Genomic DNA, 24,503 nt, shown 5'->3' with positions numbered 1-24,503 from the left:
AAGTTATAGTGTGTAATGTTTCTTGTTTTTGAGAGGTGTTGATTCAACTATATGGTCATTTTAGAGGCAGTTTGTGGTGCTGTTAGTCAGATTTAAATGGATGGACACAACATAAGAAACACCTCCCATTATAACACAGTGTAGGTGATATACAAGGCATTGAACAAATATTAGAAACACCTAATTACATCATTCACACTGCACTAGCTAAGCATAGAATACCAACTGATGAGGCTGTTACCACTTTATTTACTTTTGTTCTTTCAGTAAGTCTTTTATCATGATGTACTCAAATTACAAGTTACAAGTTACATTTAATATTTTGTCAACTAATCTTTATGTTGTCAACTCTTAGAGGTCAGTGGATAAATTAATTAACCTATAACATCTTATGAATGCAAAAAATTCATAATTTCCACAATTTCTGGAAAGTGCAGAAAGAACATATTGTTGAGAGAGATGAACCGCTCCTCTGAAAGAAAGCTGACGCTGCTTCTCTGTTTGCAAACGATATTTTGTGGAAAGACGGAAGTAAATCAAGTGGGAGGAGACGAAGGCCATCACAGCTTCTGCTACGCCTGTCACGGTAAGGTGTTTGTGGAGATTTTCTCTCCAAATTCATTGTGTGGCGAGTCTAATTTTAACTCCAGAAGGCACGTTAATTCGTTCGGTAAGTTTTAAACCAGGCCGACAGATTAAGAGCTTAACTATCCTGGCAAAGGCTTCCTTAAGCCTGTACTTAGAAGGTCATGTCTTAGCTTGAGCGAGCTAGAAAAGTGACCAGGCGCTAGCTGACACTGACAGGCACACTGCACCGGAGAGCTAGCGGTTCACACCAGTTTCATTCATCTAACTACTGCAAAGATGCAGGAATGGGCGAATCAATTATGCGTGAGTAATTGATCGAATAGCGTCGTTAATTGATAACTATCTGCACCAATTTCACCAACTTAACCGTCATATATTTTAGTTTTATTTCCAGCAGGATTGTATACTCTCGAGCCTGCTAAGCTAACATTAGCGTCATGCTAGTTTGATAGTAGCGAGCTAGCGAACCCTTCCTTTTACTTTCTGGCTAAGTTAGCCGTCATAACTTAAAGTCAGCTGACGTTAGTGTGAAGTACTCCTGCTGTTCATCTGAAAACTATTCAATAGCATACTGTTAGTTCAGTGTCAGTATGGCATGGTAGCAGTGTGAACTCTTGCATTAAAGTAACGTTACCGTAATCAGCTAGCGTTATAGCGTCTTGTTAGCTCGCTACGCTTTCAGTGGGCTGAATGCATCGTATCTGGTTAGCTTGTGGCTAACAGCCTGTCTGATGTTGACAGCTAACGCTACATGAAGAATAATGAAACTGCTGCCTTTGATGAATAATACAAATTAAACTCTTATTTGTCGACGCAGTACATTGTCACGAACGTTAATGTCAAGTTAACGTTAATAACAGACCATTTTGACTTGAAATCAAATAACTTATTAACATCTCTCTCTGCTAGCATCACTGTTCCTGCAAGTTTCATAAACACTATTAGAATAACATTGTGTAATATGAGCTCAGTCTAATTAAGGCTAATGAAATTATAAGTCGTAATCATTTTTATTGCCGGCTGTTTCAATCAGTGCAGGCATCAACCAGGACTACATCAATATTTGCATTGTGGTAATAAAGTATCATAAACATGATACAACGTTATATTTAGAACAAGACATGCTGGCTCCCAACAAAAAACAAAACAAGCTTTGCCTTTTAACTTGAGCACCATTGCTCACATTTTATAACAGGAAGTATTGTTGCTTAAATGGGAGCGGACCCTTCGCAGAGAGGTGCTGCACCAAGAGTGGAAATCACCAACAGGAAATGCATATAGATAGTTACACACTACTGACCACATACATGCTGACCAACAGGTTCCACAGTTTAAGAGGAGATTTAAGAGTCCATTGTTTTCTTCTCTCAGATAGATCTCTGGCATTTGTTCAGGAGAAGACAGGAATTCCTCTTATTTCGCTGTGTTTGCACTTCTAGAGTTTCCTGTTGCACTTGTGATGCTTCAAGTTTCCACTCAGAAAAAGATTTACAGTCAACTCTCTCATCCTCTGTCTTTTGCAGGAGAATCGACAATTTGGATCCAAGATGACGGACTCCAAGTACTTCACCACGACCAAGAAAGGTCTGATAGCTGATTTGTTCATTCACAAGATTAAAGATTTACCATGTAGTTACATGTTTGTTGTTGATGTATTGATATGTGTGCATTACCGATACCTAATTGACCCAGCTATTGACGATGAAACATTTTTTATCATCACCCTGCTTCGTATCAACGTTATTGCCAAGGACTGAACCGCTCTGGTTATTGTAAATCAGATTAGCCATATTGAGCATTAGCTGACAGAGATTTAACTGTCCTGCTGTGCCTCCTGTTGTATTTGTGCGGCACTTTTCATGACCCAGAACAGAGCTTGTGCCCACACACAGGGCTCTGGAAAAGCAAACCGATGCTTATGTGCGATATCGTAAAGACCTCTTTTGTTTGTTAGATTGCTTGAGACATGAGAGCAGATTTCTTTCAGAATGTGCTCTTTGCAGTCTGTGGTTAACATCTTAAAGGAGATCGGGAGTGATTTGTGGTTTCTGGGAAACTCAAAGTAGGTAGACTCAAATTTAAGCCCAAAATTGACAGTGTGCTGATGTTGTAGGTTTTATAGTCTACTTCATGCAGATAGACGCCTCAGTAACACGATGATCTGAAATTTGAAATGCATTGATGCACCAAAGCCACTGACAACCAAAACCACCCACCAGTATCAGAAACTGCTGGGGAAAAAAGGGTCAATGCTGCAGTCCTCTTTTTCCAGCGCCTCCATCACAAATGGAATAAATGATGTGTGGTTTACTTTGGTTCTCTTGTGTGTACAGGGGAGATCTTTGAGCTCAAGGCAGAGCTAAACAGTGATAAGAAAGAGAAGAAGAAGGAGGCTGTGAAGAAGGTCATTGCATCCATGACAGTTGGCAAGGATGTCAGGTGAGCCAGGGAAAATGATGTCCAAAATACACACACTGAAATAATGCACTGCAACAAATCACCCTCCATTTTGAATCGGTCGTCACTTAACACCTTGTCCCTCCTTCAGTGCTCTCTTCCCAGATGTTGTGAACTGCATGCAGACAGACAACCTGGAACTGAAAAAGCTGGTCTACCTCTACCTGATGAACTATGCCAAGAGTCAGCCCGACATGGCTATCATGGCTGTTAACACCTTCGTAAAGGTAACGCCCGATCCGTCTAAAAACTATATTAAATGATCTATTCATAATTTAAGTGCTGTAATTAATGCAATTAGAGCCTGGTTGGTACAATGCTGTATAAACAGGTTTGTGCAGTCCTTAAGTTTTTGCACAACTTATTGTCGCAAAAATAATTGTAGTAATACAAGTATTAACAAAGAACATATTAATATTACTGGGAAATTGTTAATCCTAAATATTAAAATTGTATTAGAATTCCACCATTTGGACAAACTGTTAGAAACCGGTTTCTGTCCTCATGTTATATACAGGGGCATAGCAATGTTTGCTTAGCACTGTATGATTGGGAGGATAAATACTCACATTTAATTACAAGGTTTAATTTAAATCTACTCATGTATGCTGTACTGGGATACATTTGTTTGTACAGCTGTATAAAATGACTTGCCATTATCTCAATTCAATGAGATGATTATCAAAGCTCAAAGTCCTTTTAAAGATTGATTTTTCTGTCTCCTCTTTTATCATACTTCTGTAGAAGTGACACCTCAAGATATGATTTATTTCTGTACAGAATGCTAATGCAAACACATGTTAGATACAATTTTAAATGTCTTTCAGATGATGTAGTGAGATACAGAAATGAATGACCTCTCTGAACCACCCTTCTAGGACTGTGAAGACCCTAACCCTCTAATCCGGGCCCTTGCTGTTCGCACAATGGGCTGCATCCGTGTGGACAAGATCACCGAGTACCTCTGTGAGCCACTGAGGAAATGTCTGAAGGATGAAGACCCGTATGTGAGGAAGACGGCCGCTGTGTGTGTTGCAAAGCTCCATGACATCAACGCCCAGTTGGTGGAGGACCAAGGCTTCCTGGACACCCTTAAAGACCTCATCTCTGACTCCAACCCCATGGTACGACTCCCTCAGGCCGCCCGCTAGCTGGCTGTTGAGCCAGCCAGATATTTCACTGATGGGACACACAGCAGGCTACAAGCCCCAGCTCTGCCTTTCAATGATAAGCTCCTTGCTGGATACAAATGTTCAACATGTTGCCAGACTAGTGTTTATATCTTAGTATAGCAGGGTGGGGTTATCTTACCGCATTTATCTGTACACTTGTCTTCATCTTTAGGTTGTAGCGAACGCAGTGGCAGCGCTGTCTGAGATAGCAGAGTCTCACCCCAACAGTAATCTACTGGACCTGAACCCTCAGACCATCAACAAGTTGCTGACTGCTTTAAATGAGTGCACAGAGTGGGGACAGATATTCATTCTCGACTGCCTGGCCAATTACACACCTCGTGATGACCGCGAGTCCCAAAGGTAAGAGAAAGCACTGCCTTCATCAAAGGAGCTGTGTTTAACATTCTGAACACCGATATAGCAGCAAAGAACTATTTGTTATGTAAAGATATAGAGAAGTAATGTCTACCTGAGCAGAGAATCAAGTCGCTCTCCATAAAAATACACCCAGTAAACCCTGTGTAATATTTTTCTCTCTCTCTCTCCCAATACCATCAACGTCTGCTAGCATCTGTGAGCGTGTGACCCCACGGCTCTCCCACGCCAACTCTGCAGTGGTGTTGTCAGCTGTTAAAGTTTTAATGAAGTTCATGGAGATGCTGCCCAAAGACTTGGACTACTATGGCACCCTGCTTAAGAAGCTCGCCCCCCCACTGGTCACTCTCCTCTCCGCTGAGCCTGAGCTGCAATATGTGGCTCTTAGAAACATCAACCTCATCGTACAGAGACGGTAAACGTGGGGAGATAACCTGGGGACGTTCTCTTTAGTATTCTTTATACTTTGGGAATATCAAGCCTGGTCGAAGTTGCCTTTAGTGTAGCATGCTACATTTCAGTGGGACTCCTTTTTACTTAATTGTATGTTTAATTACAGATTGCCACAAATAAGGAGATGTTTTTTTTTTCTTTTTAGGCCAGAGATCCTGAAACACGAGATGAAGGTCTTCTTTGTAAAGTACAATGACCCAATCTATGTCAAACTGGAGAAGCTGGACATCATGATTCGTCTAGCATCTCAAGCCAACATCGCCCAGGTAACGCACCCACGGCTGTAATACAAAAATACTTTTGTTGGAAAACTAAGAAATAAACATTTTCTAAGGGTGACTTTCTAAGATATTGGTCCCACTATCCTCTGAGTGACATGACGCTCGTCCGTCTCGCTGTAGGTCCTGGCTGAGCTGAAGGAGTACGCCACTGAGGTGGATGTGGACTTTGTACGCAAAGCGGTCAGGGCCATTGGCCGCTGTGCCATCAAAGTGGAGGTGGGTGCAGATGACGTCATACTGTCACCAGATGTTTTGTTGGTCAAACCCTTGTGTCAGCTATATTGTTCAACAAGAAAGCTTTAGTCCATATGATTGTTTGTATTTACTGGTCCTTGGACTCAATCAGATCATAACACTAAGTTATAAAAGGCCACCAGTCAGGCACAGTTATTGTGTTTCTATAATGAATACAAGGTAGCTCTGTCATCACGACAGTTTTCATAAAACAAATTATACTACGGTTTATTATGGTTTCCACTTTGTACATCATGATATGTTTCTCTCATAATTACAACAGAACAAACTTAACATTTTCACAGGACTGTTTACTGTTAAAGCCTGAACTGAAGGCAGTATTTGATCCTCAAGTTAAATGTATAAAGTCACTTCTAGCAATATATGTGACAAAGTATATTGTATAATAATGTATGATATTTCTAAGCCTATAAGCTTTAATTTTAAAGCAAAGATTCCATGATTGTTTTTTTTGTCCCTGATGACCCAGTTGTAAAACTAGTTGCAAACTAGGTCTTCTGGGTGATTTTCACATGAACATAAATGTTAAACTACTTTAAAACTAGTTTATCATTTATGCACGTTATATGCACACAATGTTTATGCATTATTTTATACCGTTTTTTTTATTTATTTGCAGGCCTATCATGACATAATTTCTTTTTCTTTTCATTAATTAGCAATCAGCCGAGCGCTGTGTCAGCACACTGCTGGACCTCATCCAAACCAAGGTGAACTATGTGGTGCAGGAGGCCATTGTGGTTATCAAGGACATCTTTCGCAAGTACCCCAACAAGTAGGTTCCCTCTAAAGCATCAGTGTGGTCATTTGCACATTATTTGTTTAACTTTTCACTGTCCAGATTCACACAGTTGAGGAATGCAGAGTGCTGTTTCTTTTTAAACGGATATACAAGGCACTGATCGTCAGTATTTACTCACACACACTATTATACGCAAGCAGACAGCCTTCCTGTTCCACTTCACTCACCCTCCGATTATTTTGTCTTTAAACTACGCAGAGTGAAAGCTCATTACACGGACACAAAGGCATGCAAAAGAGTTTTCAGAGAAGACGATTGTCCTCAGAGTGTTTGTAGTGGACGGCACTAAGTAGCCGGCCTTAATGGCACCTGGTCAAAGAAGGTGAGGCAGATTGTGCCGGGGCGTGACTTCTGCTGTGGATCCCACAGAGCGGATTCATGTGCCAGACAGAAACCTCGCCCACACAGTCAGCGGTAGACCATCACCGTGGAGTCGTTAGTCTCCAAGGGAGCAGCTTTGGAACGTGTCCAGCTCAAGCCTTTAGCTATATGAGTCACTCCCCACTCAAACGTCTGCCTTTTCTATTAATTAGACATCAACTAAATCGTTCTGCCGAGGCAAATCTTGTAATACAAGCATTATGGAAATGAAATGCCTCGACCACATGAATTCATCAACCACTCCAGAAAACATTGACTGGTTGAGCATCTAGCAAATGAACGGCCCAAATATCAAACCTGAGGTGAAAGGACAGTGAATACAGGACTGACGTTTTGTCAGGCTGCCAGAACACACAACTCCAAAGTAATGCTGGTGTTGCTCTTTGTGAGCTGGATGTAAAACATGACAACATGTTTTCTAAAGCTGTAGACATGTGGTGCCTGTTTATCTGTCAGTTGGTTTCATTTTCAGAAATCGATTAATGAAGTTTTATGTAAATGATAGTCATTTGCTCCATGTGATTGTTTTTTTTGTTTGTCTCCAAATCCATTTGCAACATTTGAGTTCATATAGTGTTGTTTTGCGTGACTGTGTCCAGGTATGAGAGTGTTATTGCCACCCTGTGTGAAAACCTGGACTCCCTGGATGAGCCGGAGGCGCGTGCCGCCATGATCTGGATTGTGGGAGAGTATGCCGAGCGCATCGACAACGCTGATGAGTTGCTGGAGAGCTTTTTGGAGGGTTTCCATGATGAAAGCACTCAGGTGCGTTGAGGAGAATTTGGGCACGTTGCGATTTACAAAATGGGAAGTTAATTTTTAATGGTAGTGGCACCAATAATTTGCATTCAGTGCTGTGAGTAGTTGGCACACGTTAGTTTCTGAAATAATTTAATTCATTGTTAAGCTGCTGGAAATGGAGGTGACATGCCGTACACACATGCAGTACTAGTACAGAGAACAGGTCATATTTAAATAATATTACAATGTGTGCTACCATGAGAGAAATGAAAGAATCCTAGATGAGTTACATAATTAGTTTTACTGAGACCAACCGTGCTTAATAAGATTATTGGAATAATGGGAACACTTTTCATGCCTCCATGCCGGCGATAGTCGCCCGTGTTTTTGGGTTGTCCGTCTGTACGTCCATTCCATTCTCAGGAAGGCGATATCTCATGAACACCTTGAGGGAATTTCTCCAGATTTGGCGCAGTTGCATAAAATACATTTTTGGTCATAACTTAACAATTCATGTGCTAAATTATGACAATTTAACACAAATATCCCAGAGGATAAAATGATGAGGTGATGACATTCTGCAAAGACGGAGATGTAAACTCCGCTTAACACACGTTTTGTAGAGAAGCAAGCCTTCACTACTGCATTGGAGAGGCTTTTCTGATGACGAGTCATATTGTGGGTAGAAATAAATGCATCATATATAAAATGTTCCCTTTTGCGGTGTTTGGTTACAGCAGGTTAAGCCAATAATTGGGATATTTACTGTTTAGCAGGGTGGGCCATCCATGGGAAACCTAAGCCCTGAGAGTTAAAAGGAGTTTATTTATTTGTTTATTATGTGTTGTGGATCAGTACAGCTCATTGTTAAAAGATCATCGTTAAGCTGCAACTCAACACTAATTTATGGTTTTAGGCAAAAGTGTATACACACTATCTTTAATGGTAGTATGTGAGCAGTTGTAACGTACTGTATGTGTTCACCGTGTCCTCCAGGTGCAGTTACAGCTGCTGACGGCGATCGTCAAGTTGTTCCTGAAAAAGCCCACCGAGACCCAGGAGCTGGTGCAGCAGGTGTTGAGTCTAGCTACACAGGTGGGAAATAAAACATACACACATCTCATGTTGCCTTTATCCTCACTAACTGTCTATGACTCTGATCCTGCTATCCATGTCTTCCTCTAGTTTGTGCAATATGTTCTCATCAGACGTGGCTTCTGAGCTGAGCCTTGTGCTTCCGTTAGTAAAAGATGTAGAGTATGACAGACCTTGTGTACTTTACTACACCAGTTTTATAGATTTATCTACCGCTATAAACCTCTCTGTACATTTGCAAATGGATGTACAAACAAACTGCAGTTCACTGGCAGGAAGCAGCAATGGGGAGATACAAATGGGACTCGTAACTTAAAAAACCTTATGACAAACTATATTTCTATTCATTTGAGAGCCTCACATATTATCTGCAGTTGTAAATGGTTAAGTGAATACATAAATGTATGTCTCTTTTGATTTAGTTGCAACCCTGACAAGTTCTGTTGGTGACTTTGAATCATGGCTCAGTCTCTCATATCGGGGCCAAGACAAAGTGGAGTCTAACATTAAGTATTTATTAAACATTCCCCATGAATAATACTCCTTCATCCCCCGTTCCTCCATCTCTCTCTGCAGGACTCTGATAACCCGGACCTCAGGGACCGCGGCTACATCTACTGGCGTCTGCTCTCCACAGACCCCGTGGCCGCCAAGGAGGTGGTTCTGGCAGAGAAGCCCCTGATCTCTGAGGAGACGGATCTGATTGAGCCCACACTGCTGGAGGAGCTCATCTGCCACATTGGTACTCTGGCCTCTGTCTACCACAAGCCTCCCAGTGCTTTTGTTGAGGGTAGCCGGGGTGTTCAGCACAAGAGGCTCCCCGGCAGTGCTGGATCGTGAGTCATGCACTTTTAAATGTATTTATTTATTTATTTTTTAAAACACTGCAGGCAAAGGGGTTTGTTTACTGAAGTGGATCTAGCTTCTTGACTCTGCTGTTATGTTTTCCTTAAAATCTGCTGAGTAATCCACTTTCGAGCAATGTTAAGCCGTGCAGCTGTTTTTCTGTGTTCCTTCCTGCCTTTACATACAACTCATTGCATATATATCTAGTTAACATGGTAATCAATTGAATTACATGAAATTCAAAACTTAAATAAATCTTCTTGTTTCATTTCTCCCAGTGGCGAGAGTGTTGAGAGTCCAGATACAGGTTCTGCTGCTGGAGTTACTGAGGCGCCTCCTGCTGTCATCCCATCCCAGGGAGACCTCCTCGGAGATCTGCTTAATCTGGACCTGACACCTCCTACCACCACCGGACCACCACCGCCCATCTCCTCTGGCATGCAGATGAGTGCCATGGACCTCCTTGGTGGAGGACTGGACAGCCTGGTAGGTCTTCTGCACAACACTATTTAAGAGAAGCTGTCATGTTGTTAACGGCTGGAATATCTTAGTTGTTTTCAGTAAAAGGCTTAATGTCAATGGGACCTAGTGACGGTAATATATCTTTGTACTTTTCTTCTAAGTTTTTGGTGCTTTTTCTTTTGACCCTTGTTTGTTTCCCTTTCTTTGTTCAATGCTGCACCTGCAGATGGGGGATGAGTCTGAGCCGGTAACTACATGGAGGGAGCGGGCACAACATTTATAAACCATGTCAGGCCATTTTAGAAGATTGATTTGAATCACTGTTGTTTTTACTGTAGTTCTCATGCATCAATCTGACGTTTTCAATCACCATTCATCATCTTTTATTACTGTGACATCTAAAGTAAGCGTGCTGTTGAATCCTTGAGTCCAACTCTTTTCTATTCTCTGGGCTCTGCGTTGTGTTTCAATCAGCCGCCTGTTCCCCTGCGGACGGACACTCCTCAGTCACCTCAGCTCCCACATCAGTCCCCATCGCCCCCAGATTACAGCCCCACTGAGGTTGGTCCAGGGGACCACGCTGGACCAGTAAAGGCCAGCACCAGTCTAGACCCCCCTGTTGTACCACTGTGACCTCTGAGTAGTTCTCCCCAGCAGTGCTCTGTGCCTGTTGCATTGTTTATGTTTCCCACTCCATGTAGGTGAGATTTTAGTAAATCTCGCCTATGTTTCTTGTTAAATATTGTAAGTGGTAAACCTTTGTCACTGTGTGGAATTACTATATTTTTTTGCACCACCAGTCTTGTTTATGTACCCCCAACCTTTTCATCACCACAATAGACTCATTTAGTGAGTAGCATTTGAACAAAACCTATTGGATTTCAATAGCCACTCAGCCTGACTTGTGTGGGCATCGAAAGGTCAGTTACATAAAATGAGAATTTCTCCCGTACTGTTGTCTCCTTCTTCTTCCTGTCACTTGTAAAAAGTGTTAATCCCATAGCTGTCATTGATCACAGCCTCACACCCTTCCACCATCGTCCAGAATATTTGCACCAATAGATAACCTGATTGTTCTTTGTGCCTATTCTCCTCCTATCCAGCTTGGCGGAGACCTTGGAGGAAATCCTGCCGTAAGTCATTTGTTTGAGATTTTGTCAAACTTTGATTGCTCTGTACAGGGTGATATTGAATATGTTGGGTTAACGTGTTGCTTTGCGACCCACAGATGGGGGCTGGTTTCGGTGCTGCTCCAGCTGTGATGCCGGCCTCTTTCAATGCCCCCGTTAGCGGCGGTCTGGATGACCTGTTTGATCTCGGAGGTGGAGTTGGTTTGCCTATGGGAGCCTACAACCCCCCTAAAGCAGTGAGTCTTGATACATACGGCAAAGAATGATGTAACACCAGTGGTTGGATCCCGAAGAAACTATCCGATCTTGTCTCTGTTCAGGTTTGGCTTCCAGCCATGAAGGCCAAGGGTCTGGAGATATCAGGCGTTTTTGTCCGCCGTGCTGGGGTCATCCAAATGGAGATGACCCTCAATAATAAAGCTATGAGTGTCATGACTGATTTTGCCATCCAGTTTAACAGAAACAGGTAAGACCACCTACTAAGAAATGGGCTGAGATTTCTGTACATTTACACAACTAACCCTTTCCCCTCTGTGTTCCTCTGAAGCTTTGGTCTCGCTCCGGCTGGTCCCCTTCAGATTCTCACTCCTCTTGGCCCAAACCAGACTATTGAAGCGGCCCTTCCCCTCAGCACTGTGGGACCTGTCATGAAGATGGAGCCTCTCAACAACCTGCAGGTAACACCGTCACAATATTCAATTCCCCTGAAGTTGATGTGACTGCTAGTTTTTGTTTTGGTCAGACTAGAAGCGCAGGGTTATGTATGTCAACTGTTTTCATTTATTCAACACTGGCCTTACCAGGACTCTGATGCCTGAAGTTGTTTGTCCTAACATGTCTTCCTACTGGGCCCCAAATGCCCCGAACATTGTGACAGCACTCTGTCAATGTTTGGATTGTAAACAGAGTTGGGAGACGAGGCAGAGGTCGACCGATATGTTTTTTTCAGGGCTGATGCGATACAGATGATTAGTAATCAAGGAGACCGATAACTAATATTTGGAGCCGATGTACATTTGCAGTAAAAATGAAAGTGTTAGGGTTGCTCACTTAGAGCGGGTGCCCTAAATACGAGGACAGAGTCCTTACTGCAGCGGCCTGTATTTATAATTAAGTCATTCAAATCCCTAAAAATAGTCTTTGAAAAATGAAAGTTGTAGTGTCAAAATCTGAAACGGCACAAACTCTTAAGTTCTCCAAAAAAAAAATCTAATTCCTTTAAGCATATGTTTAATTAAATACTGCGAGAGTGAACCTTTCAACATTATCTTTTAAACCTTTTAACATCATCTTTAAAACATGAAAGAGCCAGTGCTCTCGTCATGCTGACACATTCTTTACATGTATTGCAGTCTGCCCTCCCAGGTGTTCCCTGAGTGTAATACTCTCATCCTGCACCCTCAAACCTTTTCTTTAGTGATCATGTAGCCGATTGTGACTCTGCTCTTCTCTGGTTTATCAGTGAAGTGTGCAGACTGTAATCTCTACTTTACAATGACAAACGGAGTGAAGACTGACTCAAATGAATGGGTCAGACGCTTGTTAAATGTGCATTGACAGCTCTGTGTGTGTGTGTGTGTGTGTGTGTGTGTGTGTGTGTGTGTGTGTGTGTGTGTGTGTGTGTGTGTGTTAAATGTGCATTAACAGGTCTGTGTTAAATATGTGTGTCTGGTGTATAAAATGTCGGTATCAATGCGCTGGATTTTAAAGCCTCCTCTCATATGGCCTGAGGCAAAATGTTTTGGGGTTGTACGTCCATCCGGTCCATTCTCGCGATCGTGATATCTCAGGAACGCCTTGAAGGAATTTCTTCAAATTTGGCAGAAACGTCCACTTCGACTCTAAACTGATTAGAATGTTGGTGGTCAAAAGTCACTGTGACCTCACAAAACACGCTTTTGGCCATAACTCAAGAATTTGTATGCTAATTGTGACAATTTCACACAAACGTCTAATAGGATGGAATGATTAAGTGATGACACTTTGGACAGAAATGGATGTGAACTGTAACATAGGTGGTTGGCAGAGGCAACATCAATATTCTGATTATTGTAAAAATGCAGTAAATGTCAGTAAAACCAATAGTCAGTTACCTCAATTTTTTTTTTATTAAATGAAAACCTTACGTTGCTCAGTCTGTCAGATTCCTAATTATAGTTGGCAGAATTTCAACTTACTATAGCTATATGGTTGAATTCCCCTGTTGTGAATGAAACATAATTAAAACATGAAACAACCATCAGAACGTTTGTGGATTGTAGGTAAAAAGAGCAGCAGAGGCAGGCTTGTGTTTGATCAGTGTGGTTCTTTTAACTGAGCAGAATTGAGGACGGCCGCTGTGTGCAGCTGGAGAGAGAAGATAAGAGTGATGGGGGGGGGGGGGGGGGGTCATTATGGCTCCTTTGTTTCTCTTGGCCTCAGTCGGCCCGCTCACCTTTCCTCTCTGCTGCCTCTGCGCCCGACTTTGATGGGTACTGATAGGGAACATTATCTTTTAGATATTTTATTTTTGAGAGGGTTTGTCTTGATGGAAGATACTTTCCCAGAATATTTTGACTGCTGTTTGTAACCACTGATGTGTGGGCGCAGTCAATGAAATACTTTCATCACAAATCCTCACATTTTAAGGAAGTTCTTTAGTCACTTTGGGTGCAGGTTTCATGGCAGTTCTTCCCCACTCTACGGCCCTCTGCAATGACACAGCAGTTACATTTAGAGACATCAAAGTGGTGACTTCATTTACAGCCTGCTTATTCAATAGTAAAGAAATGGTACAGTGGTTCCCAAATTGCCAAATAACTGCTTTGGTATGACGGCAAAGAAGTAGACTGTCAAGTAAACGTACTTTGTGATCGATCAAGAAGTCAATCGATGTCACCTGCTGAGCTAAATTAGACAGATAATCAGTTTAGTTACTAAATGAAGTTAACAGCTCTACACTTTGTCCCTCTTAAATAATAAGTCTAAAAAATAATCATGATAAATGCTAAATAACAATATTTTCTGAATATATAATATATATTTAATAATATATGTTCTAGATTGCATTTGGTTGTAAAATGTCAGGAAATAATTAAAGCTTTTTTAAACAATTTCTTTAAAGACTTTTACATAATAATTGAGGGACGGGGGGAGATGAGTTCATCTGAAGGCATAAGCATGTCGACAGTGCTTGTGTAATTCAAATTCATATTCAAATTATACTATTTTTAATTACTCTCACAAACAGACAAAAGTTTTGCTCGACAGCATTGAACATGTCAATCACAATTTTCCACAGCCAGAGTTGACAAATTCAAATAGCTTGTGTTTACTGTCAAGAAGACTAAATAAACAGATGCATATTAAGAAATGAGATTTCTTTTTTTCTTTTTTTTTTCTTTAAAGAGTATTGAGTGCAAAAAATATCTTTGTGCTAAAGGACAGCCCAAACAGAATTTAGGGACCTATTTTTATATGATATTATGTCAAAAATCATGTCATGCCGTAGCCATAGTAGTCTGGCTTCTGACTTCCTTAAACATAGCTTATAATAAAGTGCTTTTAGTTTCCAAACGTACAGAATTAAGCTTTGAATTCTTTGAGTGTTACTGTCAGTCCTGCATTGCAACCAGGAATAAGATGCCCTTATGAATTATTCACAAGTCATTCTTCAGCTCTCGTCTGGCCGTATTGTCCCCCACACAACGCTTCTCTGTGAGCAGCCTGATCAATATCACCCGTGTTACTTCAGGTGCCTCCATTATACCACAGTTGTTCTCATGTTTCAGTGTCTTGTACTTTTGCCACCAGGGCCTAAAGACTGTAAAAGATCCTGTCTGAGGAACTTAGGTTCACAAATTCATTCTTTTTTTAAATATAGACCTGCTGTTAGGTGCTATTTTTGTCGTCTTTTTGTCTTCATCTTCCTATTTTTGGTAATTTATTTTTAACCACTGTCTGCTATTTGTATCTCATTATATTTATATATTTATTTGATTCCTCTAGTAAAGCACTTTCTGAAGGCTGTTTGTAGAAATAGTTATTTTAGAAATATTGAACTTGTAGGTGATCAGCACATCTGGGTGATGCTGTCGAATGTGCTTTTGCATGACTTGTTGTGCTAACCTCAGCACATGTTGCTTACGGTGTACGTTTTCAGGTGGAACTTTCTGCTTGTAAACTTTGGTTCCACATTAAATGCATCAATGTACATACTTTATTCTGAGCACTGCTTGACAAGCGGTACAAATACACAAACCGTTACATCCCTATTAGCTTGTAAGTAGTGTTTGCTGAGATATTTTGCCAAATAAAAGCCTCATGCTGTGAGACACAGTGTGATGGGAGGCCAGTGCAGAACACTGGTGGTAGAGTATTGGCTGTGTGTGAGTGAGATTCCCAGAGGACTGTAGCGCTGATGTTGAGTAAACGGCACACATACACCAGCAATGTCCATCCCTGAAGGGCACTTGAAAAGTAATTACCCATGTACTGCTCCTTGTTCCTCCTCCTGTCGTCCTCCTCTACCTCCTCCTCGGATGTAATCACTCTCGCAGGTGGCTGTTAAGAACAACATTGATGTATTCTACTTCAGCTGCCAGTACCCCATCAGCATGCTGTTTGTGGAGGACGGGAAGATGGGTGAGTGTCTCAGCTAAACGTCTTCATACAAAAAGCCTCAAATCCCTGCTGACGTCAGTGCCACACACGTACGTCAGTCATTCAGCGTGTGTGTGTGTGTGTGTGTGTGTGTGTGTGTGTGTGTGTGTGTGTGTGTGTGTGTGTGTGTGTGTGTGTGTGTGTGTGTGTGTGTGTGTGTGTGTGTGTGTGTGTGTGTGTGTGTGTGTGTGAGAGAAAGAGAGAGATAAATAGTCAATATGAAATAGCCACATGGTAAAGCCTATTTTTGTGTACTATGTGAACAAGATAACTGACAGAGGAAAATAAGTATTTTCTAATTTTGATAAGCGCTTTACTGCAAATTAACTTTTCAGTTTCAATTGAAATTATAGAGACATAATACATAAATACCGGCATCATCTATATTTTATCTAAACAAAGGGGACAGCAATTGTAATATGAATTTTAAAAAAAGCTGATAAATGCCTTTTACAGGACCAGTGGCCGACATTAAGGCCCATAATAATTAATAAATATACATCTTGGTCTGAATCAACTGCATGTAAACCCTAACCTCACTGACGATATCATTGGTTATAATAAGCAAGGATAGCTGTAGAGACTATTTTCTTTATGGTGTTCCAGACCTACGATGTAAAAGTAATGGACTTGTAGTGTGACAGTATCAATACATGCATTTAGTTATTATCTGCGTTCTCTGGTGTGCACAGCTTCCCCCATAGAATACAGTTTTTTATCTGTTAACAGTTTTATGTCATACAACAGAGATGATGTCCCAACATAAGCGGCCACAAACAAAACACTGTTAACGTATTTCTGTGTAACATAGTCTGTAGTTTAAGGTGAAGGCACCTCGTGTCGGTTAATAACAGACTGCAATCCAAATATGCTGTAGTGGGGACGACGTGTAACAAGCTTTGGAGAAGATGGTTTTCTCACTCACTACTCTGACATTTCTGTGTGTACATTTACAACAAATCTCTTAATTCTCCTACCGTGCACATTTCAGTGTGTGTGCTCTGTCCTTGGACTCATCCGGTGATTGTGTCTCCTTGTCCGCAGAGCGACAGGTGTTCCTCGCCACATGGAAAGACATTCCTAATGACAACGAGGCCCAGTTTCAGATCAAAGACTGCCATCTCAACTCAGGTGAGAAATATGGACAGAGAGGGCACCACCTGAAGACGCCTCACAGTGCAGCTCTGTCCTGCTGCTGCTTTATATGTTGAAATAGTGACTGACATAGTGGCCATCTCAAATCCTCACTAATGGAGCGAATTGCATTTGATGAGAACTCATCAGCGGCAGTCCCCCATTTACGGGCTATAATTTAGTTTTACACAAGCGTGAGAGCAGCTGAACTGGAAAAAGAATTCCTAATGACCGCTTAATGGAGAGGGCCCCCCCCCCAGATTATATTTCTTCTTCATGAACAAAGAGAGGGTTTCACGTCCTACTGGGAAGCAGCAGCAAGACACAGGCTGAGGAGAAAAGTTGATTCCGAATTAGTGAGTGTATCTTTGCCGCGGGGATAGCCCGGGGTGATAAAGAAAGAAGAAATCCTGCATCGTCTGTAACATTTAATGATTGTTTGATGACTGAAAGAGAACACTAAAAATGAGCGATGGCTTGTTCAGATAGTTAAAACGGTGTAAGTACAGAAACGATTAACATTTTTACTGCATTGTGCTAAATTCTGATTATGTTTCTCCAACAGATGCAGCGTCCAACAAACTGCAGAGTAGCAACATCTTCACCATAGCCAAGCGTACAGTGGAGGGTCAGGACATGCTGTATCAGTCCATGAAGCTCTCCAATGGCATCTGGGTGCTGGCTGAGCTGAGGGTGCAGACAGGAAACCCAAACTACACGGTGAGTACTGGTCCCGTTGCGTTAGCTGAATTTTATGATTTTGAGTCGTATCACTGTTGTGCTCTTGCTGCTGTCTTTTACTTTTTACCACCAAAAGAAATGGCTGCCGAGAGACGGTGACAAACTTTAGTATTTTATTACATTTTAAAAACCTACAGTATGTTTTGCCAACTACTGTCATAAATGTCAGGATTATAAAAAGGAGAGATTTAACAGGGTAACTTACGTTATGTTGTATGTATATACAGTTTGTTGACATATTATTGTTGACACAACATTATTATACCTGCAGCATAATCAGGAACAACTTGATTTTACCTGTCCTGGAGTAAAATAAATGTTCATACGTCATTACTCAATCAAACAATGAGGTTCATCTGTAGAATGGTGAATCTGTGGCCGTTTGTTTGCAATTTTCTAATACACGACCAAAGTTAATTAGCCTTACCTGTTTATTTGTGTAAGTTTTGCAAGTATTAGATTTTTAAGAAAGGGATGGTACACTGGAGCACATAGACATCATTACAGTGTTACAGGAGTAGACAATACTAACATCTAATAATTTAAGAAATTGAAACAAGTCCTTTTCACCAGAGGTTCTTAGCTATGCTTGAAATGTGATCAGTCGATTTACATACAGGTAAAAAAAAACTAAATCCCGTCTTTGAAACGGCTGTTTTTGGTGGCTGCAATCAAAAATGTGTGTTTTCAGTTGGTGGCTATGCACCATGGTAACTGAAAACACACATTTGAGTTTGCCTACTATTAGAGATCCATCCCATAATATATCAAAGGGATTTCTGGACCAAACCATCCCCCCATTACTTCAATAACGTTGATCCTTCACTCATCATCATTCACACATGCAGTGAAGGAACTTCTATTCAGCACTTCAGCACAGATTACAGCCTGACTAGCTGAATGAAGTCAGTATGACGGAGTTAGCAAAATCCTGTCATCACCGCTCGTCACGGGTGGAGACGGATGACGCAGCAGAGACTGATGTGCAGTGATGAGGGTAGGGAGCTGTGTGTGTGTGTGTGTGTGTGTGTGTGTGTGTGTGTGTGTGTGTGTGTGTGTTCCTTTGTGTCTCTGCTTAGTCAGCGTGACGCGGCCTCCGCTCTTGATGGATTGTGTTTGGTTTAGAAATTCTGCACGACTACCGTCCAGAACTGTGCCCTTGATGCCTCTCATCACTCAGTCTGCTTCCACGTCATGTTTTTATTTAGAGGTGGTTTTCTCCAGTCTCACCCAGCTCTCATTAAATCTTCAGGTTATTGTATCTGTTTACACCTTCTCATGTTGGTACGTCGTTGTGTAGCCTAACCTCTTATATGAGACGTTGAAGTATACGACTTTGGGAGTATTTCCTTGAGATTTATTAGCTGAAGTGAAAGTAAATTTTTACTAAATTATTTGTAGTGCATTTATTTCTTTTCTGCTGGAGGCGGTATGCATCTTTCATTTTCTTTGTTGCTTTTTTTATTTCCCCTGCGCAGAGCTTTTTTCTTCTGATTTCTCAATTTTGAAGTTGCAATAGATCCTCAGCAGGGCAGGAAAGGCCCGTTACCTTTAGAAGATGGATCGTGAATTGTTAAGTGAAGAGAAGACCAGACTTTGAAGTTACCTCGTGCTGCATGTACAGTGTGTTTTCTGACGTTCATCTCTCGTTCTCTGGCTGCTGCACGGTCCCGGCGCTCTCTCGGCACATTAAAGCCAAGCTGCTGAAGCCGTGTGTCAGCAGCTATTTTTAGACCGGAAGAAGTAAAGCCCCGCTGCTGCGTTGTTGTTGTTTTCTGGGTTTTATTTTGCTTACAATTGTAATTTGTTCCGAGTTAAAGCGTACCGTAGCATTTGATTTGTGCTGCAGCTCTTTCTCTGACATCTGAGGGTTCATCACCGCGAGCGACCTCGTTACTATATTATTGATAATAGCAGCTTTAAGTTTCCACAGTTGAATGTCGGCATTCCCTGTGACTGACTTCCATCGGCGCTCATGTATACTTCATCGTTTATATTGTGTCACCAGCTTATCTTTTTGACATGACGCACGGTCTCCTGTCCCCATGGCAACTATGTGACCACTGATGTTGGCCGATTCTCTCTTTCCACCTCTTAAGCCGGTAAAAGTCGGCTTCAACACAGAAATGGACACCAAAGTGGCGCCCTACACACAAACATAGTCTCCTACCCGTCTACCTAGGCAGAGAGTTAGTGTGTTTAACACCAGGGACACTCATCCTATGAGAATATGTATGTATGTATATAGATATAGATATCTATATCTATAGATATATATATATAGATATAGATATATATAGATATAGATATAGAATTGGACCTTTTGTGGGTCGTCGATGAGAAGGACGGCTCTGTGCTGTTTTTAAAGGATTTTTGCAAATTCACTCAAAGCCGATGTAAAAGTAATTATCACAGGACGTTTATTCTTGCAAGAAGGAGTCAGGGTTGTACACATACAAGGTAACGTGTCAAGACTGCTCAGAGTTTCAACTCCAAGCCACTGGGTTATATAGTTGCAAACATACACACACACACACACACACACACACACACACACACACACACACACACACACACACACACACACACACACACACACAAGGCATAACAGCCTATGACAGGCTCCCTTCACATGAGATAACAAACGGGCTTTACATCAATACAGGGGAGAGAAGTACATGGTGTCTTGGTTCTTCACTTAACACTCTGTTCTCGCACTAAGGTCACCCTTGGTGACGGAGGAAGCCATGGTTGTAGCTTAGCTCTAGGACAAGAGCTAAGCTACATTTCCCCCATGGCCCTTTAGCCCCTAAACATGCGATCACTTGTCTTCCCTAAGTGTCAAAGGAAGTTCAACCAGTCAGGCCACATGTGGTAAGGCCTCGTGCCAGACTATGTCTTCAAATAGGAGAAATATAATTAGACTTAAATTTCCTCCAACACAAAGACATGATGACTTCATTTGTCAGGTATTAATTTAACTGGATAAACCAGACACACTTGTCTGGTTATTTCACCCATAAAAAGTTTCTTAATTGATTTAACTGAAAGTGTATACGCACTGCACCCCCCTAGTTAACGCATACAGGTGACATGCTGAAGGATTACTCTAATGAGGGAGGACATTATACTCAGATCTGACTTAAGCAGCTGTTGCTCAGTAAACAAGGCTGTGTTTACATATTTCAAATGTTATGATTAAGATACATATCACACAACCATGATCATGCATTGAACAGTTTTCTTTGCCCTTTTGCAGTGCTGCATCGCTGCAACAGAGAACTGCAGATTTGACATGAGAGTGCAGTATTTTAGGCTTGCTTGTTGCACTACATGATCAGAGCTGTGAATCCACGCGTTTGTCTCTCATTGGAGAAGTTTGGTTGAAAAGAGTTCCACCATTTTGTGTCAAACACCTCGCTCGATAGTTATTTTTGATTATTTTGGGCTGATAAAACAAAGCTGTATTAAAAATAAGAATTGCGTCTCTATACCAGACACACACACACACATTCAGGGATTACATCCTCCTTCATCATCAGTTTGTTCCTCTTTTTTTTTTTTTTGCCTGTGAGCTGCTAATATGATTCTAATATTTTTTTTTCACAGCAAGCCGTAAGAAGAACACATGAATGCCGCAGAGTTTCTGGCTCTCTAAATAGCAGTTTCTACACAGAGGCTAGAGCAGCCGCATTTCCTCACATCTTGTACCCCATGCTGACAGGAGAGCCCGGTCTAAATGTTGCCAGCAGCTGCATGCATTAGTAAAGAGCCCAGAGTGTGCGAAGGCAACACTTAAGGAGCTGTGCAGCACCACTGCTTTATTCCACTGCAGCGATGGGCCTGCTGTAAACCTGTTGTCAGTCACTCACCAGAATGTAGTACTCATACTCATAATAGTGTCTCAAAGGGAATACGTTTAGTGTTCTCACGATAATATACACTGTACGCTGAAAAATATTTGTATTAGATCCCATTTCAGGACTACAGGGGAAAAAAACGACTGACATATGAGGGCTTAAAAACTTCTTTTTTTAGCACTGCCTTGAATTGTGATGAGGTCGTGCTAAAGAGGGATTACTGAATATATTACATGGGAAAATCCAGTTAAATCCTGCCGTTGATCTGGTTTGAGTCCAGCTGGACACCTTTGTTGCATGTAGTTCCTCATCTTTCCATTGTCTGCTGGCTAATGAAGGACATACAGTCCCTAAAAATACCTTTATCACTCAAACAAAGGCAGATTTCTAAAGGGTAGAAGTGTTTTTGTATTTTTGTTTCTTCTCTTTGTCGTAGTGATTCTGCACTTTCTATCTTTAGCCAACTTGCACTTTGATCCCCCCCAAACAATTTTCCACTGGAACAAATGTGATTCTAAGAAATGACAGTGATGAAAGCTGAAAGAACAACAATGAGTAAGAGGCCGAGCTGCTGTCTGTCTGTGTGTGTGTGTGTGTGTGTGTGTGTGTGTGTGTGTGTGTGTGTGTGTGTGTGTGTGTGTGTGTCTCTCTTTCTGTCTGTCTCTGTCTGTCTCTCTCTCTCCCTCTGTCTCCCTCTGTCTGTCTCTCTCTCTCTGTCTCTCTCCCTCTGTTTGTCTGTCTGTCTCTGTCTCTCTCCCTCTTTCTCTCTCTATCTCTCTGTCTCTGTCTCTCTCCCTCTGTCTCTTTCTCTCTCTGTCTCTCTGTCTCTCTCCCTCTGTCTCTTTCTCTCTCTGTCTCTCTCTTTGTCTATCCCTCTGTCTCTCTCTCTCTCCCTCTGTCTCTCTGTCAGGGCTAGATGAATGCTGCACAGCGATCTGGGTTATTAAGGGCTCCATTTGTCATAGGAGAAAGCACAGCTGGTTTTGATTGTGCAGCAATTAATTAGTGAAACATTTTAAAGTATTCAGAATCACTGTCTCCTGTATGTATTAATAAGTGCAACGTCATGACTATCTGTCCTCATAATTATTCCAAAGCTCCAGCTGTCTTGTGCTTCTGGATCTGATGAAATATCATCTGCAGTATGATTGCTGATGGGGAAAAGAAAAAACTCACTTTGTGAGACTAAACCTGCTCCCAGCTGAGACCAACATCAAAGAGTGGAGAGGCTGCCACTATGTTCTCTAGTGTGTTTGTGTCTATATCGCTGTCTGTGTGTCTGAGATTAAATTAAGGGTTTCAATAAAGATATTTTTACTTGGAAAATAATGAATTTTGTCTTGTTACTGATGGTAACTTGTGTACTGAATGTCAAACAGTGGACATTTATGAAACCTGCGTCTTTACAAACCTTTTATTTTAAAGTAAATTCATATTCAACCCTGTCCATCTCTTGTCTCCCTCAGATCTCTTTAAAGTGCAGAGCTCCAGAGGTTTCCCAGTGTGTTTTCCAGAACTACGAGGCGGTGCTGAAGAACTGAAAGCCTCCCCACATCGACCCGGCCGCCGCCCTCACAGACTCCTGGCACCTTCTCTTGCTCTCCCTCACCTCACCCAAGGACCATATTGCAACCTAATGCAGTGCAAGTGCCACTTCCTGCTGCGTTGGCACTCATCGCTGGTTGTTTTTCTTTCCTAAGACTGCAGAAAATCCTGGTTCACTGTCTTGGTTTTCCACATTCTGTCCCATGTTTCTGATACAAAAAGATTCACTTTCAGGACATTATCTTATGACATATTTTCTGAATGATCACTTTCACATAGCTGGTCTTGTACTCTGTGATGACCGTTATTCTTTCGGGGACAGACTGCTGTATTCCCGTGACCTTTTTTTTTTTTTTTTTTTTTTCTTTTTCTGCATGAAGCTTTTTAATCATTATCAAGCCCCACTTCTCTTCCAATTGGAGTCTATTTTTAGCGTCTGCAATCAGCAGGTGAATCATCACTGTCTGCATATTTATTTAGGGTACTTTCAAGAAAAAAAGGCTTTAACTTTCCTTCCCCTGTGTGAAGTGGCTGTTTGGGCCGTAGAAAAGACGCATAGACACTTACAAACTACATTATTATTGTTTTTGACATTTCCTAGTTTTCTTTAGTGTCTGTGGATCTTCTGCTATCCCTGAGAGCAGGCTGTGTGCTGTGTGCATGGAAGCTGTTTGTTGGTGTGCTGTTCTTTAATTTTTCCATCAACATCTGGACATTTTAGAGACGAGCAGCAGTCCTCCACTGCCTGCTCTCTTCCTTAGTCATTCCATGGTTGTGTGTGTGTGTGTGTGTGTGTGTGTGTGTGTGTGTGTGTGTGTGTGTGTGTGTGTGTGTGTGTGTGTGTGTGTGTGTGTGTGTGTGTGTGTGTAAACTTGTTGGTGTTCATTTGGCAAGCTGAGAGAGCCTCAGGTGTTGAGGATTTTTGATTTGCTGCCCCCCCCGCAGCCTCTCAAGCACCATGGCCACCTGAGATGAAGGCTCATGTGAGATAACTCTAAACATTCGATGCCATGGTTTGTAACACTTCTGAGTAATCAGTGTACATGTAGGTAGCCCACATCCAGTGTCCCTGTTCTACCTGCAGACTTGACCAGATTAATTCCTTTTTCCGAGTCATTACACTGAAGCCCTTTTTATCGGCTCTACAGGATGTATGCGCCCACGCTAACAGCTTGTAAATATTACAACAGAGGTGGCTGTGTATTCTGAGTGTGTCTTTGTGTGTGGTGACGGCTGATTCATTTACAATGCTGTAAAAAAAAAAAAAAAAGAATCTGATGTTAAATCATAATCTTGATTGACATGATTTTGTTCATTGTGTGTACATCAAAACAAACTATTAAAAGTCTTGATAAATTCACATAATCAGTCTTCAGTGTTTGACATTATGAATAAATTGCAGCACAAGGACAATTTACTTTTATGGCACAGTCTGCCGGTGCCAAAGTCCCAGTGTCACAGGATGCAAAATGTTACCTCACTTTAATTTGCTTGGTAAAGTCCACATTCCCAAAGTCCCTGGAAGCAGCGTGCATTGTTTT

The 24,503-nt window shown here is 41.6% G+C and overlaps 1 protein-coding gene across 4 annotated transcripts; it reads left to right on the top strand.

Annotated features, from left to right (window-relative positions):
* Positions 1-524: 524 nt before the first annotated feature.
* Positions 525-24,235, top strand: ap1b1 (adaptor related protein complex 1 subunit beta 1). Of its 4 annotated transcripts, none has more exons than XM_068702943.1 (23): positions 525-586; positions 2,112-2,172; positions 2,922-3,027; positions 3,137-3,272; positions 3,924-4,169; positions 4,390-4,580; positions 4,789-5,010; positions 5,194-5,314; positions 5,450-5,545; positions 6,244-6,359; positions 7,367-7,532; positions 8,505-8,603; positions 9,180-9,439; positions 9,728-9,935; positions 10,138-10,158; positions 11,015-11,044; positions 11,140-11,277; positions 11,362-11,507; positions 11,589-11,718; positions 15,580-15,664; positions 16,727-16,813; positions 17,382-17,536; positions 22,884-24,235. In XM_068702943.1, the coding sequence occupies exons 2-23, from the start codon at positions 2,136-2,138 to the stop codon at positions 22,956-22,958; spliced, it is 2,871 nt and encodes a 956-aa protein (XP_068559044.1). In that variant the 5' UTR covers positions 525-586; positions 2,112-2,135; the 3' UTR covers positions 22,959-24,235. The 4 variants fall into 4 exon arrangements, with proteins under 4 accessions (XP_068559044.1, XP_068559045.1, XP_068559042.1 ...); XM_068702944.1 differs by having other exon boundaries at positions 586-670; XM_068702941.1 differs by lacking the exon at positions 525-586 and adding an exon at positions 872-891.
* The last annotated feature ends 268 nt before the right edge of the window (positions 24,236-24,503 follow it).

This window comes from Cebidichthys violaceus, unplaced genomic scaffold (assembly GCF_023349555.1).
Source record: "Cebidichthys violaceus isolate CVI_PGR_0920_01 unplaced genomic scaffold, fCebVio1.0.p SCAF_9, whole genome shotgun sequence".
Taxonomy (NCBI): Eukaryota; Metazoa; Chordata; class Actinopteri; order Perciformes; family Stichaeidae; genus Cebidichthys; species Cebidichthys violaceus.
The sequence above is the reverse complement of the archived record's forward strand: the minus strand, read 5'-3'. Positions and strand labels throughout refer to the sequence as shown.